The sequence below is a fragment of the Tympanuchus pallidicinctus genome, unplaced genomic scaffold (genome assembly GCF_026119805.1).
Source record: "Tympanuchus pallidicinctus isolate F22 unplaced genomic scaffold, pur_lepc_1.0 scaffold12, whole genome shotgun sequence".
Taxonomy (NCBI): domain Eukaryota; kingdom Metazoa; phylum Chordata; class Aves; order Galliformes; family Phasianidae; genus Tympanuchus; species Tympanuchus pallidicinctus.
The window spans coordinates 14091451-14112444 of record NW_026294637.1 but is presented as its reverse complement, the minus strand read 5'-3'; the positions used below and the strand labels follow the sequence as shown (position 1 = coordinate 14112444).

At 39.6% G+C, this 20994-nt stretch overlaps 1 protein-coding gene across 7 annotated transcripts in view; it reads left to right on the top strand.

Moving 5' to 3' along the window:
* The first annotated feature begins 267 nt into the window (after positions 1-267).
* The window catches only part of LRRC49 (leucine rich repeat containing 49), a 36675-nt gene continuing 15948 nt past the window's right edge, over positions 268-20994 (top strand). The window contains exons 1-10 of one of the 7 annotated variants that reach the window (XM_052671808.1): positions 268-404; positions 941-1225; positions 1427-1514; positions 2225-2416; positions 3845-3944; positions 4971-5174; positions 6562-6628; positions 12938-13081; positions 14490-14551; positions 18650-18797. In XM_052671808.1, coding sequence (XP_052527768.1) covers positions 1178-1225; positions 1427-1514; positions 2225-2416; positions 3845-3944; positions 4971-5174; positions 6562-6628; positions 12938-13081; positions 14490-14551; positions 18650-18797 — 1053 coding nt within the window. In that variant the 5' untranslated portion in view covers positions 268-404; positions 941-1177. Of the gene's footprint in view, positions 405-534; positions 661-902; positions 1226-1426; positions 1515-2224; positions 2417-3844; positions 3945-4970; positions 5175-6561; positions 6629-12937; positions 13082-14073; positions 14405-14489; positions 14552-14888; positions 14932-17603; positions 17810-18649; positions 18798-20994 lie in introns of those variants that run through there. The other 6 variants (XM_052671804.1, XM_052671805.1, XM_052671806.1 and 3 more) reach the window with 6 other exon arrangements.

Genomic DNA, 20994 nt, shown 5'->3' with positions numbered 1-20994 from the left:
TCACCGCCATGTCTGCGGCGCTCAGCTCCGCTCTGCGCTCCGCTGGGCTGCGGACCGGCTCCGCGTGCCGCCACGTCTGGGCAAAGATCGGCGCTATGGCTGCGCAGCCCCGCCGCCATCGTCCTGGCGTGCTGATGCTGGGGTAACGACGGACGGGTGGAGCGGCCTCCTCGCACCGAGCAGGCTGCGCACGGACGGGCTGGCTCTCCTCTGGAGATGCTCCAAGCAGCCCGCGCGCTGTGCGGCGGTTCCCCGGTGATCCCTGCCTGCTCCTGCGGTTCTGCCATTAGCGCAGATGAAAGGTGACAGCACTGCACACACAGAGCTGATCTGACCGCCGCTGGACTACCGTGTTTTAAGAGAACAACACCGCGAAGACCCTTAAGGCTCGACGGCCGGCAGTGGTTAAGTGACGCTCCGAGGGCGCTGCGGGACAGCCGGCAACGCCCCGAGAGCGCGGCGCTGCGCGGGAGCGCTGAGGGCGGGCGGGGCGGAGAGCCCGGCGGTGCCTCCCTCAGCCCGCCTCCCCGGAAGCGGCCGTTGCCGCGGTGACGGCGGAGCGATTTCCGACAGGGGCGGCGGCCGACCCCAGGGAGGCGGGTGGCGATGGTGCCCAGCAAGTGCCGGCCCGGCAGGGGCTCGCGGGCCGCGCCCGGCCCGGTAGGTGCCACCGTGAGGGCGGCTGCAGCGCGGGGCGGGTGGCGCGCGGCGGCGGCGGTTTCTCCTCAGTGCGTGAGCGAAGAGCTCCGCCTGTCGCGGACCCGTGAGCGTGAGTCGCGTTTGTTTCCCGCTGTGGCACAAAGGCGTTCCTCAGCGCGGTGCCGGGTGGGGCTCCTGCTGCCGTGCTGGAGGTGCCGTCCTCGGAAGCTCAATGAGCCCGCTGTATCTATGCACGTTTTAGGAAAGCGTAATGCTGTCTTTTTTCTCTTCCCGTGCTCAGGCCGGTAGCTGCGGGCTCCAGCTGCTGATCCAGACATCCGCGATACCCGCTAAAACCAAGCCAGTAATTGCTGTTTTCTTTCTTCAGTAGATAGGTGGATTCGTGCAGTTGTGTGTCACGTTTCTGTGCCACGTGTCTGTCATTTCGGATGGGGATCGCCTTTTCGGCAGCGGCGTGTTGGTTTTTGACTCGCTGCCTCGTGTAGCTGATAGCCTTCTCGTGGTGTATTTAGTGAGGATGTGTGGAGTGAAGCTGCTGGGCTATCCTGTACCTGCCGTAAATTCAGTGTGTGACCTGTTATGCTTCCTTCTGTACCCCTCCTCCTCCTTCCATGGTTGCAGTGGTCTTTTAGGGCAGTGTGTGTGTGGGTTTTTTTCCCCCTTTGTTTTGTGAGAACTGTATTTGTTTCTGAGGCTGTGTTTGTCTGTTTGAGGACACTGTTTGCCTTTGAAGACCTCAGTGTTTCTCTCATGCATTTTGTTGTAGTTTGACTTCAAGATAAGTAAAGAACCCTCGTCTCTCCACAGCAGACTTTTGCAGCACGACCTGGAAAAAAGCTATTCAGGAAGGCAAGGTGATGCTCAGGAGGCTTTTGGTTTGTTTTCTTCTTTTTTTTTTTTTTTTGGTGGGAGGGAGAGGCTTTTAAATTTCTTCTTATGAGCTAAACAGTAAAGAAAGGCTTTATTATGAGTAGAAAAATGTTACTGGCTTTTGTATATAACTGCTTTTCCTAACTGAGCGCATTATATCCTGGAACTCCTATCTCTTCTCCCTAGTGCAGGTGGCTTTGCTTGTTGTTTTTTGTTTTGCTCTTTCTGCCCATGGAGGAGCATTCCTTCTCTCACTTACAGAGCCACAATATTTGTGAGTGCCTTGCTCAACTCCTCTGCCCCCTGAAGCCATGCAGTTCTCAACCATCACCTCTTGTCGGATGTCTAGTGTATGTGTATAGACAAAATCTGATTCCAAGTTGTGAAGAGATGGTTTTCCTCTTGAGTGCTTCTGGCTTTGAAAAGTGAGGTATTTGGTGGCATCACTGTTAACTGTTAAAACCTGGAAAAGCTCTGACACATACCTGCACTGCTGCTGCTTGCCTGTCATAAAAACAGTGGTGGGCTGGGATTGGAGGTAGTTTGGCTCTGTTGGCAATGAAATATCTGTGTATGGGAGTTCTTTATTCATCCCAGTAGATAATAAAGACCAACAGCTGTTCAGAGTGGGTTGATTTTTAGGGCTGTTATGCAGTTTATTCTATTGTGAAGTTTTGTTTTGTTTGCCCCACAGGAGACCCAAGAGTGTTGAGCCCTTTGGTGCGCAGTAAGCAGCTGTATCTTCCAGTGCCATCCACCCTGACTGAGCTTTCTGGTTTGGAGTTCAAGCAAAGCACGGGTTCTTTATCTGGATTTGGAGAGTCTTCTATACATGCAAAACCCAGATCCCGACAAAGCAGTCACAGTATTAGTTCACATGCTTCAGGTAAGAGTGTAAAGTTCTCACCAGCCTTGTATTTATTTACTTATTATTTGTACGAGGCATTTAATTTGAACAGTCACAGCCTGTAAGATGACTCTACTGGCTGATGGACTGTATAATTGCATAGCATGTGTTGTCTCCTGTTCCCATGGTGTATTAAGAGATCGTTGTCAGGAAACTGCTAGTGCTATCTTCCAAGTTTTAATGAAGACATTTAAACATTTAGGCTTTTTATATACCTTTCTGTAACAAAAGGGCAATGTAGGGATCTGCTATGGCATACAAAGTAAAAAGTAATGTCATCTTTAATTCCTTGTGTTTATTGGCTTTAAAACCTGAGGCACGTCTTTAACTTTAGCAACAATGCTGATTGTTTTTAAGTTTCAATTTTTTTTTTTTTATTCTTCAGCAATTCATTTCACTTTGAAAGATATGTAGAGAATATTGGTTGTTATACAGTGGTTTATTAGAGCAGCCACTAAGGAAAATTGGAAGGTAGCACTGAAAAGCTTCTAAACCAAACTAAGCATGAACAAACCTTTGTACTTATTTAGCTATTTTTACTAATCATGTGTTCTACATAAGAAGGAAGTTGCTCTCTGTAGAAGTAAAGAAATTAATTCTTACTTAGTGAAGAATTTGTGTTTTTTTCCCATTAACGTCTTTAAAAAAAGTGCAAACATGGATGATTGTGTGTTCTTGTGATAGCATACATGCACAGTGATCTGTTTCTGACCAGTATCTTTCAGTGGATTGTACTCTAAATAAGCTAAAGCTTGCCATATAGGTTGCTTATTTGTTTTTTTGGGTATTTTGGTCATTTTCCCTCTTTCTCCTTGTATTAACAAAATGGAGTTGGTTATTTTGTAAGCATGTTTAAAAAGGTTCTCTGTTTTTTCCTTGGTAACGGTGTGAAGCATGAAGCAGTTACAGCTGGGTGACAGATGTACTCACGTGTGAAAGAATCCACGTTTGCTTCTGGCTCAGTGGGACTGCTCCTGTGTTTCAGTGCTTTAGATTTTAATTGGATCAACATATATTTGATCTGTGTCATTATGATTGTTCTTAATACAGATAGTATCCTTGTTAAGTTCAGATATTGGAGTTATGAAACCAGTATGCAGTCTTAGGACAGCTTTGGGTAATTCTGATCAAAACAAAAGCATCTACAAACTGTCTGCTTACCACAAATTATTTAAAAAAAAAAACAAAACCAAAACCCTGTCACATGTGAGCTCAGTGGATGTAGGTTTGCAAGAGGGGTGTATCTGTAAACTAAAAATGGCAGGAAACTGGTGGGCCAGAGTCCTGAGTGCAGGCAAAATGCATTTCATGTACCACGTAATTCTTTTAGTAAGAAGTAACTATTAGTGGTAGTTAATGAAATTAATTTGTGGTTGTTCATGCGTTCTTTTGATGATTTTCTGATAGATAGCGCAAATTTTGGGAGCAGTTCATCAATAACATTTCCTGTCTTGCAACGTACTGCTGAGGAAAAAATACTGAACTCGGATAGACTCACCCTGGAAAGGTGAGCAGGGAGTGGAGTCTGGGCTCAGCAGCTTGCTGCTCTTGTGTCTGCTGGTCTCAGGGGATGAGTGTTGAGCAGTGCTGCTAGGTGTGGGGGGGGGCGGGCTGCTTTTCTTGTTCTTTGTTTCTTCTTCTAGAGAGGACCTGTGTTCCACTGAGATGTTCTGTATGAGTTTCCTTGTGGTAAAAATTCAGTGATGGCACATATATCCATACAGCAGGTATGGATATATAGGCAGGTATAATAATCTAAGGCAGGTAGGGTTTTTTATTTTAAACTAAAAGCTGGATTCAAAGTCGTGCAAGAAATCAATAGAAAGTTGAGGCCTTTGTCTCCATTAGTTGTACTCTGATGCATTAACTGTAGGGTGTCTTTGTTTCCATAACCAGGACAACAAAAAAAAGCTAAATGTGAAAACCACATTCAATTGTAAATAATTGTGTGAATGCGTGTGCACATTTTTATTTAGTTAGTTTTGTTTATTGGTGATGCTTATGTAGTCAGAAAAAGTTCTGTGAGGTCAGTAGGATGTCTTTTGGAGATAATCCTGCTGTGAGAATGGCTGTTATCAGCATCATTTTTGGTATCTTTTAGCTTTCAAAGTAACTCTCAACATTTCATGCATTTATACTTCAAATGTGAAGTTCTGTAATGTAAAGAAGCACATAAACTTGGTGTGCTTTGAAATTTGACCTGAACAGGCTCCTTACATGGGGTCTGAATGGCACATTGGCATGCTGTATCTGCTGAATTTGTAGTGTGGTCACAGTGTGAATTCTTCAAGTAACTTCCATGTGACAAAGAAATTCTAATTTGAAGGAGAGGCTTTAAGAAAATGTTGAAAGCACTTCTGCTATATGTTTATATTTTTCTACATTAAGGAGTTACTTTCCTATTCCATAGGTGTTTAGTGAGCAAGCCTCTTAATCAAGATAATACCCTTTTCTCAGTTCAGTTGGTGTAGGTTAGTAAAAGGTCGATTACAAATTAGTTACTTTCATAAGATGCTTTTTGTTGTTGTTCCAGGCAGAAGCTGACGGTGTGCCCAGTTATCGATGGAGAAGATCACCTTCGCCTTTTGAATTTCCAGCACAACTTTATAACCCGGATCCAGAATATTTCCAACCTGCAGCATCTTGTTTTCTTAGATTTGTATGATAACCAGATCGAGGAAATAAGCGGGCTTTCAACTCTGCGATCCCTGAGAGTTCTTCTTTTGGGGAAGAACAGGTATAATAAAAATGACTGGCTTTAAGCAGCCTACTTTGTTACGGCATAGTGTCTGTAATCTATCATTGCATCTGTTACAGGGTTTTCAGCTTGTGATGTTGGTTGTGAGACCAGTGGGTGCACTCCTGTTAAATGGTGTCTAATAACAGCAAGCTTCCTAGTTTAAAAAAAAAAAAAAAAAAAAAAAAAGCTCAAGAAAAAATATAGATAGAGATGGGCATTTCCAAGAGCCATCCAGTTCTGTGTACGTTGTAACTTCACTGTGTAAGGAAGAAGGTAGGAATTAGACTTGCTGGCACCTTCAGTTCATTGCCTTGCCAGTTCATTTGCAGCTGCTGTGCTGGGTGTCTCCCTGGTCATTGGCTGTAGGAGAGTTGCAGCCAATCTGTTACCAGCACTTCTTGGCCTTCATCTTTCAGCTGTGTATGCATCATTCACTTCAAAACATAAACCAATGGAGAGTGATCTTTTTCTTTCCCTTATCAGTAAAATGCTAGTTGAAGAATTTTAGTAACTTCTAATAGTACAGTATTTTACTGTAGTTTTTGGCTTTTATAGCTGAAATCTAACCTGTGGATATTCATTTTGGTTATTGCAAATTTTGGGTTGTTGGAGCAATAACTAAGTTGCTATAAGGAGTTATTTTCCAAAATTAGCTACAGTAGTTCTGTATAGTTTGCTTACATTGAGGTATAGTTTGGAGACAGACAGGAGGAGATATACGTGCTGTAAGTCACATAAGGCAGTTGCTGCAAGAGACTTTTCTACTGCTTCTGTGCATGGTTTTTAATTTTTGAAGCAAATGCATAATGTGTGTGATGTTTAATGTAACCAACCAGCAGATGGTGCTGCTGATGCTTCAGTAACCTGGGCTTGGCGTCTGAGAAAATGGGACAGGACAGAAGGGCGTCGTTATGGTGAGGTGGTGAAGCTGTACAGGTGGAGAAGAAATTAGGCCAAATGTAGAGACCTGTATTGTCTAGGAAGTGCCAGCAGAGCTGTTAAATGTGTTTTATTCTCAATTCTTGTAACAAAATCTTAAAACTGTCACTACAGTTTTGCTTTAAACAGGTTTGGGAAGAGCCTTTTGCCAGTAATAGTATTTCTTATCTTTTGCATAGGTTGTGTGTTGACTTTGTTTTCTAGCAGTGCAGGGATTCTTTTCCTGGAAAGAATCTTCCAGGAAGAGTGATAGTGCAGATTGCCACTAGGATGACCAGAGAGGAAAGTGGCAATCTAAGGCTTATTTATTCATTTCAGAGAGTTGAGAACTCTGCTTTTCTGTTCCTATCAGTAGGCAGGAGCAGCTAAGTTTTGTATTAGCTTGAAAATGTAAGGTACTTTTAATCTAATAAAAACAATTTCTGTCATTATTGAAACATTTCAGAATAAAGAAGATCTCAAATCTGGAGAACCTAAAAAATCTTGATGTTTTGGATCTTCATGGAAATCAGGTACAGTACAATAACTTGATTAATAAGTTATCTTATATAGATCATGCATTTCTGGTGTCCTTCAAACCGTTGCTTTTTGAAAGAGAATTGGTGGCAACTCTTGCAACTTCCCAGAAATCAGGTAATGATATCAGATTGATTTGCAGTGTCAGCTTTCTGAAACTTGGAGCATTGTGCATTTGGAAAGTTGCAGGCTCTAATGCTGAGTAAGCTAAGCCTGGCAGCACTTACTTGTGCCCATGGAGCAGTCATCTCGTGTGAGTGGTTAGAATTAAAACAGTCATAAAGTCGTAAAAGCATTTAAGTTCTTATTGGTCGTTGCATTGTTTCTTCTGTTGATCTCACGAATCAAGATCACATACGTACCTGTAGAAGACTTGGGTCTGTGTGAGAGAAAAGCAGGAGGAGTCCAAACTTCTTGTTTAGGCTTCTGAATGGACTTGGTGTCCTTTCAGATTATTCATTGTGAGACTGTGCAGCTGCTTCTGTTTGTGATGCTCGAAGCTTGAGCTCTGCAATGTATGAGAGAAAGGTTACTAATGATTCTGTCAGAAACAGCACAGGGTGCATGTAAGGGCAAGCCAGATAGAGTATTCTTCTGTAAAATAAATCTGAAACACATGTGATACAAAATGTTCTATAATTGAGCTGTTGAACAACATGTGGTTATTGTGACTATATAAGACCTATGCATGTTTTGTTTTTTTTTTTTCTGGATTCTTCTTCTGACAGTTTTGACTTCTTATGGTTTCTGTGTGTGTTCTTTATTATATCACTGCTTCACAGTGAGGAATTAAAATGCTGTAGGGAAAAAAAAAAAGAGCACTTTAACGAGTCACTGTTATGTGTGATGCAGTAACTCTGTGGCTTCTGTGAGTTGCACCACTAACCCAGTAGTGTGCAAGCAGTGTGCTGGAGGCACAGTGTAGTGTTAGTGCATTCGTCAGCAGACCAAATGAAGGCTTCAGCAACAGACCAAATGAAGGCTTCCATTAATGAATTATTTTCTGTTCCTTTCTAGCTTGTAGTTAGGCAAATTTTGATATCAATACTCTTTTCTCCTCTAGTTGAGGAACTCATAATTTCAGACACCACTCTGCCATACAGATTTGTTATTTTTAAAGGTATACTGAATACGTAAAGCTGATTTTTCGTAACACTGTACAATAGTAGTGTCTTGGTTTTAAGTCTGGTTGTTGTTTGCTTGTTTACTAATGAGTAGGTGGTCTCTCTTGTTATTTCATTATGATTTTGGGAGCTTCTTACACTTCTCTATATCAGATTTCTGAAGAACCCACTTAATCTACAGAATTGGATTTGAGAACATGGAAAGATGTATTCCAGAACATAGCAACTTCTACAGCAGATCAGTAGAATCAAAAGTGAAGTGTTAACGCATAGCTCAAAGCAGCGGACTCAGATCAGTGTTCTGTTGACACGGTGTTTTCCCTCCAACATACAAGATTTTTTTCTTGGATTCAGTTGAGAGTAATGAGAACCAACAGTGCAAAAAGCCTGTCTTGCTTACTGTCTATATGAAAATAATAGAAAGTATGATTTGCATTATATTAACTAGGCATTTATACGTCTGTTTCCTTGGATGGCTTGTGGTGTTACGCTCTGCCCAGTTCTCACAGGAGGGTTAAAAGTAAATCTATTGTAAGTATGGTCAGTTTTACAATCAAAACCAGTTATGGATAGCAGTTCTGCTTTATCAGAATGGTTTTCATTCCAGGTAGATCTGATGACACTTCTACAGTGGATCACTGCTGGCATCTTTTCTTGTAGCTTGGAGGGAGAGGAGGAAGATAGAGTGGCTCTAGCAAAGAGCCACAGGTGTGTTGAAGAGGAGAAGCTGGCAGCACGTGGGGCTGAGCAGGCTGTAGGCAGGGGCTGGACCAGAGGATCTCCAGAGATCCTTTGGAGCTCAACTGATATTAAAAATAAATAATAATAATAATAATAATGATAATAATAACAACTGCAAAAAAAGTAAAGAGGAGTTACAAATACATGGCTAAAATGTCCCTGGTAAAGCCACAAAAAGCCTCCCTGTTGAATGAGTGGAAAGTGCTGTGGGATTAAGCTGCAGAGCACTGTATCAACATCTTATTACTGCACTCACTGAAAGGCACTCAGTGTTTGGGATTAGGATAAAAGCGTTTCTGTGGTTTTGATGTATATAAATCCCATACATTTGATGGCACTAGACAGCAAGAGTCTGTTGATTTTTGGGGTGTTTCCTTGGCAGTGTGCTCTGATTGCTTCTGTTCGTCTGTTCTGAAACTGTCTGGAAGTAAAGGTTGTTCACAGCATTTCAGTGTTTTGTTTTGCTGGTTTCTTTCTTTAAGAGTATTTTTGGTTAATTTTTTGAGGCATAACACAGATGATCAATATTTTTTTTTAATAGTACTGAAGTCTAGATAGACACAGTTTCTTCTTGTTGATGGAGTAGTAACAGTTAAGAGCAAAGCTGCATTCCTGATTTATTCTTAGTCTCTCTTTCCTTCATTTTTTGGGTATAAGTCAGTCCCATAGATGGAATGCAGATTGTGAAACTTCTAAGACTGTAATGTTTTCAAGAGACTGGAGGTGAGGAGAAACAGAGGAAAATTTCTTGGAAAATACTTTGATTTATTTGGGTGCAGAATATTTTGGCTAATATGGTTCGGTCTGATCTTAGAGACTTCGCTGCTGCCAAGCTAGAAATTCAATGGGAACTGGATGTGCTTTAAGGCCCTGAAATGTAGTATTCTACAGTGTTTAATGCTGAACCTTTCAAGACTTTAAATGCAGAAAATGGTTTCCTATAATAAAGGTCCAAAATAAGGTTCTTAAAAAATAAAAAAATAAAAAGCAGTGTAATACCTCATGTAACACCTCTTCACAAAGGGGACAAAATGCCATTTCCTCTGCCATGTCATTTTCTTTGCTTGTTTTCCTTTGTGATTTCGCAAGGCTCTTAAGACTGCACAGTAAAAACTTGTAAGCAGGCACAGCAACTTCATGCCATCTGCTTTAATTTCTGTGTAGAATCTGCAGCTGTACGACGGCTATCACACTGATGTGAACACCATGAGCTCTGTGATTTAGGGACTCTGTGTGCCATTGTGTGCAGTTTATACTTAACACACTGCAATTTCTATTTAATTTTTAAACAAACATTTGCTTTCTAAATACTGTACTTTCAAACTCAATCTGCATGGTCTTTGGAAAGAATGGTGCTTGATGATCATCTTTTCTGTCAAGATAAACAGCATAAATGTTGTATGTTCTGTATAAATGCCTTTTAAAACCTTTCTTTCAGTTTTATTTTAGGTTAGAGTTGACATGAACTTTATTCTGTCTTCAGTGAAGTAGCTTGATTGAATTTCACAAGGTTCTAATGAAGGCAGAACTTGGCTAACTGTATTTAGAATGAAATTTATTTCTCTAAATACTTTAAAAAAAATCTTTTTTTTTTTTTGTCATTTTAAATTTTGTGAGTTAAGTATGTTGCTTGGCAAATAGGGCCTCCTATTTATTTCTATGAAAACTGCAACTGATACAAAGAGCAGAATAATGGTAAAGAAAATTCTTAGTTACAAAGCACACTTTTTCAACATAGACATCACCATTAGCTGTGCATTTTTGCCAGTAATGAATTAGAGCCAGCACGCTGTGCTTGTAAATATCTGTGCCTGTGGAGGTGACCTACTGTCAGTGCTGCTGAAATGCAGCACTCACTGTGCCTCCCATCCCCATCTTGGTCTCCATGAACCTTCAGGAAGCATCAGTTAACATCAGTGACTGCATTTTTTCCTCGTGGAGGAATTCAGTCCCACCTCTGCTTGACATACACTTCCATGTCAGATGTCATTTTGTCAGACTGCCCCTCTGCTGCCATCCATTGCAAGGCAAGAACATGTAATGGAATACAGGTGGGAAAGTTCAGCTTCTACTGCCGTATGCCAACGTCTGCCTTCGACGTGGCGGGCCAACAGAACAAAATAGGAGGCGTTACTTTTGGAGCAGGCCTTGTACTTTGCTGGCCTAAACCTTGAGGATGCAGGTTAAGCAGGGGGGAAGGGGCATGGAAGTGAGGAGTGGAAGGCAACTTCTTTTCTTGCTGAAAGAAATATTGTGATCTTCTAAAAAGAGTTGGTCCTGCTTGTTAGCTACTGCACAGGGCATAACAAAAACTGGTGGACGGATGCGTGTGTGACTGAGAATAGAGAAAGGCCAGTAGAGTCAAGTCTCAGAGCTGAGCAAAGCAACGGACAGCATCTCTGTAACTGCTGATGAAATCATAGTCCTAGAGATAGCAATAAAGTGCCAGGATTGATATTCTGCATTGTAACATGCTGTAATCCTGGCTCCACAGACATCTGCAGGGGTCTGTGCTCTTCGTGCTCACCATCTGCTCTTGGCTGTGCTTGTACAAATATTTCAGTCTAAATATATTGTTATAGACAATGGTGTCTCTTTTCCTTAGCTTTAATATTTTGTGTCCTGTTCCCTTTTTTTCTGCCATGTCATACGCATAAACAGAGTCTATTTGTTTAATTAGCAGTTGACTCAAAAAGGGACTCAATGTCATTTAGTTGCTGTTCTTGCTGTCTACTTTTCTGTACTTTTTATGGGGAAAAGTTGCCACGATACTTTTTACAGCAGTATATTCAGGTCATATCATACAGTTAGATGCCTATGTACATGTGGTTTGTTTGTATGACTGTTATCCATGGCATTGTGCTCTCAGACTGTTCAATGCCAGCTGCCTTGCATCTTCTCCCATTGTAAGAGTTGCAATTTCTGGAAATTGGCACAGCCACATTTGTACTGATCTATATGAGCAGAAAGCTTGGTATCACTGGGGAGCTGTATGACACCAGTCTCTATGTTGCTCGCTTCCATCTAATTGCTGTTGGCAGTTTTGAGGAGGGGCAGCATGGCTGGGTATGGGTGTTGCTGGGGGCTCCAGTGGTCCTGCAGGTATGGAAAGGGAATTTGTCATAGTTGTAAAGTCCTTGAAGCTACCAAGTGTTGGATGCACAGCGTGTGGTGTGGAAAGCCAGTCTTTTCCACAGGACTGCTTTCTTTCTGCTGTAGAACATGGATTAGAGTAAGAATGTGATACAAATGTCCCTGTGTGCAATGGCAGCTGTTGATCATCTCTGTGATACTTTTCTGTATGCTAATCCTACATAAATGTCTGGGTAAGTTCTGGAGAATAGTTTTCAGACCATTCTGAGAAATGAGTACCTGGATAGGGGTCATGGAGTACATCACTGAGAAATATGGACAGCAGGAAATTAAAAAAGCCAGATTATGTCAGAAGAGCAATAACTAATATCTTTTAAAAAGATATTGCATCTCCAGAAGTAACAATTAAACTTACGAGGCAGTAGCTTTTGTTATTCTCTTGATTATTATTATTCTTTCAATATCACGTGTTTTAATTCCTAATGCCTTATTTTAAACATATAGATGTAGAGCAGCTGACTTCTCTCCGTAGTTTAGTCATGTTTGAACCTTCCGTTTTCTGATCACAGGTAGCTGTGAGTTGGCAAGGAATTGCTGGGGGCTTTTGAGCAAGTGTGCCATGTATCCAAATGAGTGATGCTGCTATTTTCTGATTTTTTTTTTTGAGTAATTTCCCCAAGTCCAACAACTATTTGCTTGCAAAACTGCCTTACAAGTTCCAGTGCAAGGATAACTTTGTTCTTCTCCAGAGGGTTGTTGTCCAGGAGCTACTTGCTTCTGACTCACAGCATGTTCTTGTCCTCATGACCTGCTGGAAAGCCTGCCTGTAGAGCTTGTGCATAGCTGTGTGGCTGCTGCTGGCTTTTTAAGTCATGGAGCAAAAATAGTACAGATTTGTGATAATACGGAGGTACAATGCCATGTAAGTCTTGCAGTAAAAGTGCTACCAGATTCAGATGTGTGTCTTGAGTGCCTTAAATTAAGGGTCGGCTGTGCACATGATTTCCCCATTTTGGCATTGTGTGATCCTAACAGTGGTGTCTTAACTGCATGTCTTAAAGATTGCTGCCTTAAAACAATGCAGCTGAAATAATCTAACTTCAGATGGTAAGAAGAGAGTGTTGACTGATCTTACTGCTGCCTGACTAGAAAGATGTTACTGATGTGAATACTAGTACTCAGTTTCCAGCAGACAGTAGCTGATGTTCAACTATTTGTGGTTAGTAACATACATAAGCATGCTATTAAGTTGCTTTTCTAATCTGTATGTATTTTAAAAAAAAAAAAAAGTATGAACTACGTGTATTTAGATAAAACACAGTGTGTGTGTTTATACCTCTCTCATAGATCTCTAAAATAGAAAACATCAACCATTTGAGTGAACTGAGAGTGTTAAACCTCGCCAGAAACCTTCTGTCCATTGTAGAAAATCTCAACGGACTGGATTCACTCACGGAGCTCAACCTTCGTCATAATCAAGTCTCTGCTATAGTAAGAAACAAAGCATCTTTCTCTTTTCCTCCCTCTCTCACCTTTCCTTCGTTCTTTCCTTCCTTTCTTCCAGGATTACACTATTGCTATTACTTATTGAAAGTATATCAGCATTTCAAGTTTGTCAAAGCTTAGATTATCCCATACTCTTCTGCTTGTGGTATTTTCTTGCAATGCTTGATTTTACAACTTGAAGGAGGAAATAACAGTTTGGTTTTTGCTGCAATTTTGTGCAAATGCGATCAGTTGTGGTGATAAGTCTTGGTAGATCTTGATGGTTCTCTTGGACAAAAATATTCTGACCTTTTTTGGTTCTAACATACAAATTCAAGGACTCTTCTTCCATACAGGTTTGTTTCTTGAAACAGATTGTAATTTCTGTAGCTCAGCTAAGCAGTGCTTCAGAAGATGATGTTCTATTTAAGAATGTAATTTATTTGGGGTATAATTAAAAATATAAATGATTTAATTCTAGTTCTGGTGGTGGTTTGTGGGCTTTTTTTTTTTTTTCCTCTCCTTTGTTTTTTTGCTTTCCTTTTAATTGGATGGAATGATATATAGCAATGTATCAGATCAGGTGGGGGGAGAGAGAGCTGAAGATTTGATTTGTAGCCGGAATCAAGGTGATGAGCTCTGTGCCACTTCATTGTGCTGTGGGTAATGGTTTGATGTCCACTGATCACAAGCTGGAGCGTGTTCCTTTGTAGGATAAGGAGACACACAGTTAACTGATGGTTTTTGGTCTACAGTCTGAGTGGTAAATGAATCACTGCAAACTGTGCTGTCTGGCCATTATGGATTTTTATTACATAAATAAACTTCAGTCGTGCTTGATGTGTTTCCTCTTAGCAAAATTTTGAGCTATTTTAAGGTTTTCTACAAAGTTCTATTATGCATTGAGTTCATGATTACTCATTCTGAAAACATGCTCCTTTTTATAAAATTGTAAAGGTGACAGAGTCCTTCAGATTATTCTTGTTTAGAGCAGCTACTGCTGCTAGGTAGTGCTGATTGCACTGCAGCATTGCACTTCAACAACCTTATTGCTGCATAGTCTTTTTTTTTTTTTTTTTTAAACACCATATTTATCCTGCTGCTTAAATGCTGAGACAGCACCTTGGCTTCTTTCCCAAAAGCTTGTTCAGAAACCAGCAGCAGCCTCATCCTCTTTCCTTTAATATCATTTGCTTTGCAAGTGATGCAGCTTGTTCTGCAGAGTAGATATCTGCACTGAAACACTCCCTTGCAGTCTGCATTAGGGAGAAATGGATCTGCACGTTCAACAGAAATCAATGTTGCAGCAAGTTTATAGTATATAGAAATGCAAGTATTGCACCAGGCAAAGTAGAAAGGTTCAAAAGATGTTATCCTTCAGCTACTGAATTTATGCCTCTATCTTTCCTTCTAGAAAGATGTGGATACTTTGCCCTGTCTCCAGCGTCTGTTCCTCAGCTTCAACAATATATCTAGGTAAGGGGAATTAATACTCGGTTTCCTATAAGTAATTTGAAGCATCCTCTTGGAGCTGTATTTCATTAAAATTTAAACTCGATGAATGCAGGTTGTGGTTTTTATTTTTTCCTATGTATGAGTATAATTAAGCCATTGTGCATTTTCTACTTTAAACATATTTAAACTTATTTTAACCATCTGCATTTGAGTGGGGATCCTCCTTCAAAACTTAGATTTTGAACTTAAATATGACCATTTTCTTTCTGATGATGCTGAAAATTAGAAGTAGTTCTGTAATTCTATTGTTTTACTGTTAAACTACATATCTGGCAAAGCAACATCACTGTGTTTATAGAGTTATACAAACTGCTGAGTCAGATTCTGCTCATGAGGATTAGGTAAGATCATGCTTTTCTTTTTCTTGTTCATATGTGAATCAGGTTTGAAGGGTATATTCCTGGTGCTTTCTATTTCAAATCAGAGGGCAGAAACAGAATCACTGAACTTTCAAAGCAGAGTCTATTGTTTCAAGTAACTAAGTGCATTTTGGTATAAAGAAAAGTTAGTCTACAACATATTTTATATTTGTGTTTTTGTACTGGTGCCAATATTAAAATAAGCAATGATAGCAGTACAGGCACACTTGTTTTGATTTTATCTCCAGTCAGGTATATGCTTACTTTTACCCTTTAATCATTACCAGCCTTCTTTGCTGCTTAGAAGCAAATAATTTAATTTTAGACAGGGAAAGATGCCTCATGTTCTAATTACTGAAAATAGCATGCTATTCTTGTGGTACCCATTTTCTCTGTAAAACATTATACTTAATATGAGCTTTTATTATAAGAGCTACTTGAATATTTTAATTTGACCTGCATTATGTTTTCTGTAGACAGTTCCAACCTACTTGTATGTGTTCTTTGGGCTTTTAAGGTACCAATGCAGTGGATATCCCTAAATACTCCTGGGGTTTAAGTATTTAAACAGAATTAGAGATGAGCTTGCAGGAACAGTTAGTATGTTCTTCCCGTAACCGACCCCCTTGTTTCAGTTTCTGCTTTTTTTTTTTTAGCTTGACATAATAAAGAGTTAGCATTTTGCTTTGCTTATATAATTTCTGGCCTTGGAACGTGCTTTTTGTTTCTGTTTTCTGAAAAATGTCTTAGCCTGGCAAGAACAATGAGGGGACTGCAGTATCTGGCTCCTGTGCCACGAGGGAGCATCACTGCAGTCAGTGGAATTTCTGTTTGCTTTATGTACTTGGTACATTTCACACAGCTTTCCTACGTTGCTGTTTGTGTGCATTCTTTGACTACATTTCTTGAACTGCATGTAATTGGTAGCTTACTTATTAATACTTTCTCACTTATTCATTGGGGTTTCAGATGAACTGTTGATAAATCTAGTGTTGGCTTTCATGAAGGCTGGAGATAATTCAAATACTTCTGCAAATATCTATTTAGGTTTAACTTTTAGTTACATTAGATATAAAAATAAAATCTTACTGTCAGACAGACTACTGTAATATCTATCTATGTTTGTGGGCAGCTGTGTGAATTGAATGAATCTAGTTAACTCTTTAACAGTCTTAACAAAATACTTATATATATTTATGTGTGTAGATCTAGATATATTGCTTGTAGCTTTTGTTTGTGGGTGGTTTTTTTTCTTGTAGAAAAGACATTCCATTGGATTCAGCAGTTCTGGAAGCTAAAAAACCTCTTCAGTTCTCCATTTTTAAATATGTAGTAGATATATCTCCCCACAGGAAAAAGGGTTAAATGTAAGATTATATTAATGACCCATCTGTGTATATAGTACTTGACTTAATACTGTTAAATTGATTGGAAGTAAACGCAACCATAATAGCAGTGAATTGCTGTGCTGCCTCTGAACCTTACTACAACCCTTCTGAATGCTTGAGTATTTTTCCTCTTATTTACCTGGGCTTATTAGGTGCCATATGGTAATTCTAAAATTGTATTTTCTAGGAACAGCTGTGCTAATACAACTGATTCTTGGTGTAGACAATCAGTTACGCAGATATTCTAATCGATTTATCCAAGGTGTGGAGAACCTCCAGGTGGAAACCATTCTTTAATTGTAGGAACAAAATATGTATTTTCACCATTAAAGTGTTCTCCAGGTCAGTGCCAGGTTGGTTCTTAAATTTAGTGAAGTATGTTATATGGCCACGTGGGAAAACAGGTTCCCAGCTCAAAGAGCTTATAATTGTTTTTCTTCAATTGATTACTGAGTTGGAAACCTGAGGGAAGGGATGTTCTTAACCTAACCAAAGCAGGAAAAAAATTACTTTCCTCAGTGAAATGAGGAATGTTGAACGAAAACATTATAAATACATTGTTAAATATTTGAATGAAAGCAATACAACAAGAATGAAAGGCTGGCTGTGGTAACATCTGTTTTCATCAGTAGCGTAGTGATTAGGAACATAGAAAAACTGGAAAAACATGAAAAAGGGTTTTCTATTTTGAATGTTTTTTGAATGTGCAATTCCATCGTTAGGTGTTCTGCCAGACTATAGCAGGTGTGTGGGGTAGCAAGTCTGCCTTCTCCAGAGCTCTTTGCAGAATGTGCTTGATCATCGATGCATTACTGATGGAAACATACAGGGAAGGAGCAGCTGTCTTCCCCAATAAGCAGGCTCTATTAGAAGACCAGTGCTGCTTTGTCCTGTTTGCACCTACTAGATGTCTAAATATGAATGCATACATTGGGGGGAGGTTGAGCATACACCTCCAGAATACTGTGCTGCTTAGTCTGAGCCACGTTCTTATATAAGGCAGAAAAAGTGGGTTTGTATCAGCTCTGACAGGGAAGAATTGAATGTAGTGCTTGTAATTTTTGTGCACACTCAAACTGATAACTTGGTGAATCTGAAAACATTGTGAAGAAATATTTTTGGTAAGTTAGCCCAAATTCACTTTTTTTATTTTTGGTGGCACTGAAACTGCTATTTTAGCAGAGATAAATTCATCTGGGAAGAAAGAAGGAAACAGAAGTGCTGGTTGGATGGGACTTGAGGAGGAGGACTTTTGGGAAAAGGAGCAGACATTCCACTCAGGGAGATGGTTGACCGAGTCGGTCTGACATGGCATCATCCACAGTTGTTTTGTGTTACTTGAGCAGGTCACAGACTCCTTTACTGTGAACAGAGGCTGGAGAGAGCACTGCCAGCAGCCTCTCATTCCCACAGAGTGGTCACCACTTGACACTGTCTGCATGCTGGGAAGCAGGCAGATGTTCAGTAGTAAAGTGAGTAACTCACTTGGCTTTAAAGCTTCATACGCTTTTGGATTGGGCTTCCAGTGCAATAAGTATAGCATATCAAGTTTTTGAAGTTGAATTCCTGAAGCTCTGGTTTTGTTATGTGTGCTTGCAAATATATAAAAAGGTAGATCTTTTGCACGACTGTTTTGCACTAAAATCAAGCTGCTAATTAAGGGAGTTAAAAGCATGATGAAGCAGGCACGCCTTACTGTTGAATGAATGTTCTGATGTGCTGAGAAATTCAAAGCACAGCAGGTTTTTGAGTGGAAGGTTTAAAAAACAATAACAAACTTCCAACTTTCTTTTCAAATTTAAGTAATTCTCTGCTTAGGAACACTGTTTATTTGGGTCAGCTGCTCTCTTTGCACCTTTCATCTTTAGTAAAAGGAACAAGATAGCGGCTGTACGTGTCTAAATACATTGTACATAGGCCAGTTATTTTTGCCAGGAAACTGTCTAGTGTCTTAAAATCCAACTTGCTGGTGTCTGTGGACCGTAGAGTTCGGTAGAACTCGGAACAATATTTTAAAGATATGATGCTTTCACAGCTTTTCTTTCAGCATTTAACGACGTTGCAAACACCCAGGATCTTTCTTGGGGTTTTTGTACTTGTCTTTTTTTTTCTTGCATTTTGTGTTGTCATCATGCTGGTTTTAATGGCTAATATATGTGTTACTTTTCATAGGCATCTTATTTTACTGGTGCTTTTTTCTTTTTGAGTAAAGGTAAACATTAATATTGATTCCATCCTTAAGAAATAAAATCTTCCATCTCTTAATTATTCATATTCTGTGGCATTAAAACTTTAAACTTTTTTGGTTACAGTTTTGAGGATATTCTGTGCCTTGCTGATTCCTCATCTTTGTCAGATATCACCCTTGATGGCAATCCAATAGCTCAGGAGACATGGTACAAACACACTGTTCTCCATCATATGATGCAGCTCCGACAGCTAGATATGAAGAGAATCACAGTAAGAAATTTATGTTTTCATCAAATGTACAAGTTTCTTAAATTTAGGAGTGAAATGTAGGGCTTTGTGTGTATATATAGGGAAAAGATAGTAACTTAGTGGTTTCACTAATTCACTGTTCAATTTAATTGAATGGTCCATAGACATTCTGATATTTAGAACTTCTTTCATTTTGTGCAGTACTATGTGAGGGTCTGCTTCTTTATTTCATTTATAACATGTTTAAAATAAACATTTAAACTTGTCATTAGTAGATACTGTGTGACCAATTGCCAAGTAACATGAGAAACTGCAAAACATTTTGTTAGAACTCTGTGTCATCTTTACTGGTTTGATGTATACCTGAAAAATATTCCTTCTAATGAAAACAGTATTCTGTTTACACTGAAACTGGCATTACCTATATTCTTTCATCGAAAAATGCCATGTCTGCCATTCCAAGGAAACCTGGTGATCACACTGTACCTGCTTTTCTCCTTTCCATGCCTAACCTTCTCTCCCCTTTCATTTTTGAATCTATTGGTAAAGTTCAAGTAACCTTGATAAAGAAAGAGAGGACATGAAGGCATCTAGGTTCCTTCAGACTTCCTGAAAATACACAGTGAAGTAGAGGATGAAGGGCGAACACTGCAGGAGGCTTACCATTAAGACATCCATTTTCATTCCTAGTGTAAGAATACTCATGCTAATTCTTCTTTGTCTGCTTAGAGAAATGCAACCACAACCTTTTTATAACATAAACCCAACAGCAAGACAGTGGCACTAAGGGACATGATTTAATTCACTGACCTTGGGATGTCAGGTTGATGGTTGGACGTGATGATCTTGCTGGTCTTTTCCAACCCAAATGAGTTTATAATTCTGTAACAAATGTAACCTGCTTAACAAGCAGTGGTATTGGCATTACCTTTTCTGACCAGGTGCTGATACATATGCCTTATTTTAAATGCTCATTTGCTTTGTACGGCTGCATTAAAAAATGTGGCTATTGTTTTACCATGTATTCACTTGACCTGTAGCCAATACTCTGCAAATATGAAATAGAGCTGATTATGATGTAAGGTAAAACAAGTACGTGGAAAACACGAATTCTAAAAATGAACTGCTTTGGACATTTGAGTTTCACCAACAGTATCTAAACTACTATTTCCCCCCCAGGAATTCGTTAAGTAGGTTTCTTTTTTATGCTGTATATTAGCTAATTGCTTTGCTTTTCAAAAGAATGCTTTCTCAGTATTATTTCAGAAACATGAGTCAAATAAAGAAAATGCCTTTTTTCTTCTTCTCCTACTTGAGAAGAGACAGATCCTGTAGAAGTCAGTGATGGCAAACCTGTAGGAAAAGCTCTAATCCCTCTGTAGACTCTATAGGATCCATGTGGGAAAAGGCTATTAGAAATGCACAACCTTGGGAAAAACTTAATCTGAGTTCACACCTTGTTAAACATAAGAGGATCAACCCATAAGACAAAAAGCCATGGAAAACCAGGCTTCAGCAGTTGTGCTGCTCATAAAACTACTTGTAAAAAAAGTGTGGTTTGCATCCTTTTTATTTGCCTTCTGGCTTTTGAGCCTGAAGAAAATGTTTTTCAATCTTTTATCAATATACATGGTGTTGTAAGCTTTTTCCAATAAAAACTGCATTGCCCAGATAATCATAGGACTTAAGAATCTTTCTGTTATTACTATTTTTAAAGAAAAATAACAAGTAGCATGAGGTTTGTGATTAAATTAGGCAATTGACAATGCTGAACCCAGTTATTCTGCCTAGTAATGCAGCATGCTGTTGCTATGCACTACATTAAATGGAAGCTGGTGGGTAGTGGGCATGCAGTATTGGGTGCATGGTTTTTCTCACTTGGTTAGTATGCCTAAGGTAATACATTTGTAGGATCTTTCATTCATTTGCCTGAAGTGCATCCAGACTGTTTTGGACTTAAATATTGCTTTGTCTTGCACAGAACTGAGAGCTGGGTGTTCTGTCAAAGTATTCTTCCCTAACTGTTTCAGAAGTTCCTCTACTCGACAAATGGGAATTACACAATTCTTATTCTTTTATCCTTCCTTTTGCTTGCTGGCTTCTCTGGGACAAGAAAATAATTCTAAGAAAGAATAAAACATAAATGATGTTTTCAAAAGCTTGTTAGGAGGCTTTGAAGCTGGCTTTTAAGAGAACATTCTCTTTAGTGCCAGGCATT